We start from the raw sequence: 8,596 nt of genomic DNA, 5'->3' as shown, positions 1-8,596 counted from the left end.
TAGATTTCAAAAAAATAAAGTTTAATGTTTATGTGCTGTATAACAAATAAAATATATTAGTGTTTAAAAAACAGGTGCATAACTAGGTGAAGCCTAATCTATCACTTTACAATAAACAGTGAGGGGAACGGTGAGACGGCGGGTCAGACATGCGCTGTTCTCTGAAAAACCCAGCAGTACCGGAACCGGCCAGGACCAGGTCTGAACAACGACCTCCAGTCCTGAAACCTCATCGTGGAACTGGGCGGAAAGAACACTCTGAGAAGCGAGACGACACAAACATTTTCTGTTCCCGGACGTACAGTTACTGAGCACACAATAATGGATCCACACAGAATGCAAATAGACTTATTACTTACAGAAATATTGCATTGGTCTCTCTGAGTGAGACTAGACTATCTGCAGGACCAAATTGTCTGGACGTTTCTATCACCTCGGACCAAACAGACGTATTTACACAATGTGGCGAACACGGAAAAACACAGTGAACACTTATTTGTTATGCATCTACCTCTAAACAGCAAAAAACACATTTGAAATCTGCACTGGAGGCCATCACAGGTGGATTAAACACTGTTAGGAGCTAAGGCTAACAACATTAGCATCATGTAAAGCAGGTTTTTTTATACACCAGACACTTTCACACGCTTGTATTTTTTTTTTCCTCAATGACACTTAAGATTTCTTTTTTCTCTCTTTTTTTTCGCTCTACATACATAAACACTTGTACTGACACCAAAAAATCTACAGCAAAGTTACACTCGACGAAGGAAAACCCTGGTTGAGAGATTAGGCTAGCACTATTTGTTATCACGGTATTTACAGACCTGCTTCCACCGAGAGCAGCGACAAACAGGAGTTTTTTTCCACAGCTGTTGTCGGGACGCCGCGAACCTGCAAGCTTTTAATATTTCACCGCACACAAGCCTCTTTACTCCTGAAATATTCCCCACTTGCAGATGCGTGGTTTCGCCTCAACAGCGGCATTTTGCTAAATTACAAAGAAATGAACCAATTAGCTGGACCTCCGGCATGCCAGCCAAAACCATCCCGCCAAGACGGACGACAGAGGTTCCACAACAGCTCCTATACATCCTCTTCTAAATTACCTCCCATAAATATACACAAGACAAGAGTGAGGAGGGCGGGATTAATCCCAACTCGCCTGTTTTTTTTGTTTTTTTTAAATTTTATTTCCCATTTGAAGTGAAACGACAAAAAAAGAGGTGAAAATAAGACCCTGCTACGGGGGGCTGCATCTTAACTCTCCCTACAGTACGCACGCCTTTTTAATTTTCAGTTACAGTACAAAACGCACAAGTTAGATTTTGGGAGTGACGGAGGCTCAGAAGATGTCTGGAGAGAAACGACCACGAGAACCAAACAAACGCTGCTGAACGTTCAAACTTCACCGTCGATTACAGGGGGTCCTCGGTTTACGACGTACGGCGCTTCATCGGTACGTCAGAACTGGTTACGTGGAACTAGTTGGTGAGCGAAGCGGATGAAAACGTCGTCACCTGCCGCTATAAGATGGCGTTGTTTACATTCGCAGGTTGTACGCCACCTCAGATCGTGCCACATTCGCTAATTTTTTGCCCCATATTATGGCTCCCAAGCTTAAGTCAGACTTTTCTGATGGCAGTTCTTCAAAGAAAAGGAAAGCCATCTCCATGGAAGTGAAATCAGATATAATAAAACGCTCAGAATGGGGCGAAGCAGCGATATCGTGATGCACGTAACGGCTTTGTTTACATTTTTGCTGGAGTTCCGACTTACGGCGAAAATTGACTTATGTCGCGCCGTTGGAATGGAACTAAGTCGAGGACCCCCTGTAGTTTGGTTGATTAAAACAGTGATAAAATGTTGATCGGTGTTTCCCAAAACCCCCAAATATTCAGTGTATTTCACAGAGATGGAAAGAAAATGGAAAATATCAGAGGATTTGGGCTTTTCTTCCTAAAAACAACCCAAAACTATGAATTAATTGGTCAATTATTCATTGCGTTTTTGGGAATATTTAGTAGTGCAGACAGACGAACTGCTTTGTGACGGGTTAAGACTTGATGCTAGTTTGTACAATGACTAAAGCTGTCTTTCACATTCATGTGGTGTCAGAATAATCTGAAAAATGAGTCATGAACTGGTAAAATTACGTGAAAGACCTCTAAAACTGCACTTGCCGAGTTGTTGATGTCAAATGTGCAGAGAAAAGTGATTAATGGTGCCATAAACATGCCTTGCATATCATTTATTTTGCTAAAATTCATTTATCATATGGTATCAGGTTGTAACTTTTAGGTTTTATTTCCTAAAAACCACCCAAAACAATAAATTGGACGTCTATTAAGTTTTTCATTGCAGCAGCTTGTAAATTAGTGAGAAAAGTTACGTTTCTGCCATTTCTATCTTAAAATTTGACACCACTTTTAATGTTTCTCTAATAAATGACTTGCATGTGCAGTTCATCACAGATCAATTGCATGGTATGGTGACAGTAGCCGTGTTACATCCTGTGCACCTTTCTTGGAGCTAAATGCTAATTTTAGCATCCTAACAAGGTCACTGATGATTTTAAGAAGCAGGTAAAGGTTGCCATCATGCTAATTATTATTAATCAACACAAAGAAGAGCCCTCTGAACCCAAAAACCTGCAGAGAGGTTTAAAAGCAGGTTGTGTTTTTCTCAAAAAATCGCCAAATTAACACAATTTTTAGACCCAGACTGTAAAAATAGTAAGAAATGGCAGATTTCATCAAATCTAAGCTTGAAGTTGCGATATTTCATCAAAATTGTTTTTGATTTGTCATTTAAATTCAATGCTGTGCTGCTTTCATAGAGGTGCAGGACTTTAAATATGAGACCACAGTGAAGAAAACTAAAAAGAAAAAGAAAAAAGAAACTGCTCGGGGTTCAGAGGGTTCAATGCGATGTACATTTAATTAAACAAGCAGAATTTACCTTGTGAATAACATGACTGGTGCTTCTTGCAATTAAAATGCACAAAATGATTAATCGTGTCTCCATCGGTGTATAAGTACCCCACTGGAAAAAGTTGATGTAAATCTGAATAAAGTTACGGAAACTTTAGGATTTCTGAATAAGTTGTGACCTTAATATTTACCTCACATGACTGATCGGTTGTTTCTGCTTCTAGAGAACAAGAAGACAAAGAAGATCTCTCTAGTTCACTCCTGGAGATGCCAACATGACTCAGTTCTTCCTTAAGGTTTTGTTTCCAGGTCATGACCTCTACTTCTTCTTCTTCTATGTAGCCTACGCTGCCACCTCCTGTTTATTAACCACATTTTCTTATATTTGCGAAATGGCAAAAGTTTGCTTTAAATATATCTGACAGTTCTTTAGAAACATGGCTACTGTCTGCATAAAGTCTGGTGTCAATCCTTTTAGGAAATACGGTTAAATACGGTTAGTTATAAAAATTGGCCGTAACTCTTCTCTGGACACACATGGACCAAAATGGTGAACCGACCGACCAACATTATCACCCCTATAAATAAAATAAATAAAAATATTAAGAAAAAAAACACTGGATACTTGAAATATTTAGTTTTTTTCACACCGATATCAGCAGCTTAAGGAGGCCTTGAAGTACGTGGTAGTGGTGTAAAGTGTTACCATTTCCCCCAATGTTCTGCTTTTCCATTTCTGAATCTACGCCCGAGTTAAGATTCAGCCCCGGCGCCGCAGCCTGCGACCCGGCTGTCCGAAGAAAGCAACACAAACAACAGCCAGGGCAGGCGGAGGTAAAGAGTACACACAAGTCTGCAACAGATCACTTTAAATTACGTGTACAGTTAATCAACAGACAAAGACCTGCAGAGCACTGAGCTTGTCGACATGCTCTCTAGGTGCTTTGGCTAATACCTTTAAAAACAAAGAGAAACCAAAAGGAAAACTAAAAATAAATGCTATTCATGAGGCAACGTTGGTTGTTAAGGCTCTACTGTGGCTGTGCTTGCTTAGTATCTATTGACGGGTAATAACTGCATACTGTCAGGTGTGAGTAGAGTGAACTGGGGGTGAGTACGAGGGGAAGCCGGGGGGTGAGGCGAGGCAGGAGGCACTATGTGGAGTCTTCTGGCTCTGACTTGATGGTCTTCTTCTCTGCGTTGCTAGATGCTCGCTGCGACGTCCCGTTTTCTGAAGACAAAGAAGATACAATACAATCAGATCCAAATACATTTAGCACTGTAAACGCTCTGATTCTGTCTTATTGAGCATCAAAACGTTGACTCCAAATTACTCAAACTAATCTCCATAATAGACAATGTTGCGGGGTCTTAGTGATAATATTTCTAAAAGTTAAGGTTAGGGTCTTCACAATGTTATTATTTTAGTTATTCTGTTTCAGGCAAGGAAGCTAACTAGGAAAAATGCTAGTAGACATACCTGAACCAATGACAAAAACATTAGCCTTGTCATTGCTGAATTTGTGTCCCACCCCCCCACCTCTCTATCTCTACCCCTCTATCTGTATCCCTCTATCTCTACCCCTCTATCTCTACCTCTCTACCTCTTTTGTCCCTCTCAACCCGTCCAGCCACAGCAGATGGGTCCCCCCACATTAGAGCCGGGTTCTGCTCGAGGTTTTTTTCCCTGTTAAAAGGGTGTTTTCCTTGCCACTGTCGCCTTTTGGCTTGCTCTGGGGTTCAGGCATATGGGTTCTGTAAAGCGTCTCGAGACAATTTGACTGTAATTGGCGCTATATAAATAAAATTGAATTGAATTAAAAAAAAATTTTTACCAAGTCTAATAGTAGATTTTACATCACTAAAGCAGGTGAAGAGATGTTCAGGAAAATTCCGGTCCTCAAACATATAAGTGAGTGTCATCTGCGTAAAAGTGTTGAGAATATGATTCCGTAAAATGCAGCGGATCAAGTATAGAGCCTTGAGGACCATCACAAATATATTTTATAAAACTATAGGGTCTTTGCGATATTCTTTAAGATTTAGCTCCAATGCGCTTCCAAAACTCAACACTTGTTTTATTCTAAAGCATTTTGTAACTTGTTCTGCTAAGGTGCTATGCAAATAAAGGTAGAATTATTATTGTTGTTATTATCAGTTTCACGAACCTGTTGCTGGTGTTTTGGTCTCCTCTGTGGTGTTATTGTTGTTATTGTTGTTGTTGTGGTTGTGATGGCGCTTCAGCTCATTGGCTAACTGCTTGCCCAATGGGAGCTCACCTTCCTGCATGCTCTGACTGACCACCCGCAAATTGATTGGCCGTTCATCTGGAAAAAACAGAGATGGTTTTTGCTTTTAATTGATTAATTTAAAATAAATAACAGAACAGCAAATTGCATTTATACTGCACTTTTCTCAAGATACAAATAGCTTAAGATTATCAAAACAATTGAAAAGGCTCATCATGTTAATAAAAATTAGTAAAAAATAAACAAAGACTATAAAACCAGCTAGAAAGCATTATACACAACTAATATTACTCAACAATCGAATCATAAAGCAGATCGGAAACAAAAGAGATCATAAAACACAGCCATGACACTTTTATTTAAGCCTGTAGACAAGAGAATATGATTTTAAAGACAGATTTCAAATGAATGTTCCACAGTTTGGGGTTTTAATGGCAAAGGCCTGGCCTGCTTTGTTCACAAAGGAATCACCAACCTGACTGGGACATAAGAGGCGAACGCGCTTAATTAATGTAGAGCAAAGTCATTTAATACATTAAAGGTAATTAATAGAATTTAAAAATCAAAAATTTTCTTTTGGGGTTAAGATGACTGTGAAGCATGCTGGTAGAAGTATTGGGACCAATGACAAAAATATTCGACATAAAAGTGAGTGTCATCTGCGTAAAAGTGTTGGGAAATACAATGATTCTGTACAATGTGTCTGAAAAGAAACGGCATGTTTACTGAAAACAGCAGCGGATCAAGTCTAGAGCCTTGAGGAACACCACAATTAAAGCATAAAAGACGTACAGTTCCCATTTTTACACATCCAATCTAAAAGCATGAGGACAGAGCAGTCAAAAGTACAACATTAAAAGCCTTCAGGACGGTTGTGTCTGTGCTATAAAACCTGACTATAAAACATACTGACTATTAAACTAAACTATTAACAACCCAATACAAATTCACAGTGCACCGACAGTCAGATTTAAGTGAAGTAAACCCAGCTGGATTGAAGCAAACATCAGCCCAGATGTTGATCTAAGACCAGCTTTGTTTCACATGTTCAATATTCCCAGTGGCATCAAAATGTGTGCAAAGCTGCTGATCCCTCGTGTTTGTGTTTTATTCCCTCTGAGAGACAGAAAGAAACAAAGAAGCTGTATTTTCTCCACCAGTGGACCGTTTTCAGCTTCAGACTCTTAGTTATTCTGGATTTTACTGGATGTTTGTTTATCTGCTCACCATTGTGCTGCTTTTTAATCTCATCCTGGTTTTAATCACGTGTCAGAGGTGAAGAAATCTGATTATTCATGACTGAAATATCACACGGCCGAGTGGCTCAATTAAAAACTAATGATGTTAGAAGAGAGGAACAGCTTCATTCTCTACACTATTGACTTTGTGTCTCTGCTGCTTGAAGAAAAATGTTGATTTAATGGTGGATCTACACTTAAAAAACAAAAAAAACAACAAAAAAATGGAGAACTTTAACAAAAAAATGTAAAAACCAGATTAAAAAAATGGCAAATATCAGTAAAATAACTATATTTTTGCTGTTTTAAATACAGAAAAAGTAGTGTAAATTTACAGTCAAACTCTGTGAAAGAATGAATTACAATTTATAAAAATACAGAATTTGATGTGAACATTATTTACAGTTTTGGCCTGTTTTTCTTTTTTTCCCCTGTAATTTGATCTGTATTTGAATATATCAGTGAAAATCGGTGAATAACAGTTTAAAAAAATATATAAAAATGGCCACTTTTCAATCCTTAATATACATAATTCTAGTTTCAAAGTACAGCAGATATCTGTAAAATAATATTTTTTGCAGATTTAAATGCAGTAAAACTGTAATTTTATGGTTTAAGTTTGTAAAATTACAGATTTTTGATATGGACTTTATTTACATTTTTTTATTTTTAAAGTTAATGTGTAGATTAATAATAGATTTTAGAATAGAATATGAGATTTACTAGTATCTGTTGAGAAAAATCGGCTAAATAAAAGTAAATTGCTGAAAAAATGACAGTTTAAAACGGCTAAAAACGAATAGGATGGTAAGACAAAGCCAAAAATTTCATTAATGTTTGCATTTGTACCTAACTGAAGAAGTGGCGTATTTAGGTTTCTCAACTTCTGATTTCTAAAGCCAGGATGTTGTTTACATTAGAATAAATTAACATAAGAGCATCTTTCCTTGGACATTTTCCATTTCTTGGCAGAACGAAGGTGGATTTCCATCAAAGTTTAGTGCAAATTTGAACCGACTTTCCAGAAAATCTGCAAAATAGGTGCAGAAATGTGCGTTTTCATTGAAAATACAGGGTTTTTCTGATTTACAACGCAGCTCTATGGGGCAGGAGTGAGTCTTTGTTTTACCTTATTTGATAGAAATCGAAGATTTTCAGTTATTTCTGACCATTTCATGAACAAAAATGCACATTTTGATTGATTCAATGCTACACAAATAAATAAAATTGGCTAAAAAACGCTATTTTTGTTCTCAATTCGTATCGTTTTGGTTCAAAAACCTCTGTGGCGTCAAAAAGAAAAAAAAAACATGATTGCTGTCACCGGAGTGGCTTATTTATTTATTCTGCATTAAAACTCTCTGCGTTAGAAGACGACAGATTTCTGTTGAGTGAAACAACTCTAAAGACTTTTTATGGTTTAAGTAAAAACTAACGGATTGAAATGTGATTAGATTCTTAGGGCAGTTAATGTTTTATTTTGGTGCGATAAATAAAACGAGAGATAAATAAGAAGGAGAAGAAAGGACAAAGAACAAAATAGAAAGCTGTGGGGAGAGAAATGTCGAGATGGGCCGGGAAGACGAGAAGGAGGAGAGAAGAAATGACAAATGACAGAGGGGAAGAAGAGGACAAGAGGAAGAAGAAAGCAGAGAAGAAGAGGGGGAGGACAGAGAGAGGTAAACAGAGACTGGGAGAGAGAGAGAGAGAGACGCCCCCCTCCAGGCAACTGGCTGGAGGTAAACAGGCGTGGGCGGGATAATTACAGGTGCATTGTGGGATTTGTGGGAACAGCGATATAATGAGCTGTCGTGAGTGGGTGAGGGAGGAAAAGGATGAAAATGAGATGAGGCCCGGAGGAGAAGTAAGATCCTGAATAATGATGCATCTTCTTCTTCTTCACCCCTCAGTGTTTGAGAAGTCAGAAAAAAAAAGAAAAAGAAGGTGACAGCTTCCACGGCTGAGTGTGGAAAATCACCACCTATAGGTGCTGTTTCCATCCACACAGCCGCATCCTGTGGCAGAGATGACATGAAATAAGTCTTCAAATTCGCCTGAAACACTCCGAGAGTCAAATCCAGTTAAAGTCAATCTGTGGAGCCTAAAGACCAACAGTTATGCTCCAGACTGCAGCAACATCTGGATGATTTCTCCTGACGGGACACCGGGGGCAGCA

General features: G+C 38.5%; 1 protein-coding gene across 1 annotated transcript in view; it reads right to left on the bottom strand.

The window, feature by feature from the left end:
* LOC111586848 (NGFI-A-binding protein 1-like) overlaps window positions 1-8,596 on the bottom strand; it is a 31,722-nt gene continuing 23,126 nt past the window's right edge. The window contains exons 7-8 of the mRNA XM_055008187.1: window positions 5,102-5,260; window positions 1-4,164 (exon numbers count right to left, since the gene is read on the bottom strand). Of these exons, the coding sequence (XP_054864162.1) occupies window positions 4,088-4,164; window positions 5,102-5,260 (236 nt within the window). The 3' untranslated portion in view covers window positions 1-4,087. The remainder of the gene's footprint in view (window positions 4,165-5,101; window positions 5,261-8,596) is intronic.

This window comes from Amphiprion ocellaris, chromosome 24 (genome assembly GCF_022539595.1).
Source record: "Amphiprion ocellaris isolate individual 3 ecotype Okinawa chromosome 24, ASM2253959v1, whole genome shotgun sequence".
Lineage (NCBI taxonomy): Eukaryota > Metazoa > Chordata > Actinopteri > Pomacentridae > Amphiprion > Amphiprion ocellaris.
Note: the sequence above shows the minus strand (reverse complement) of the source record. Positions and strands in the feature narration are given on the sequence as shown.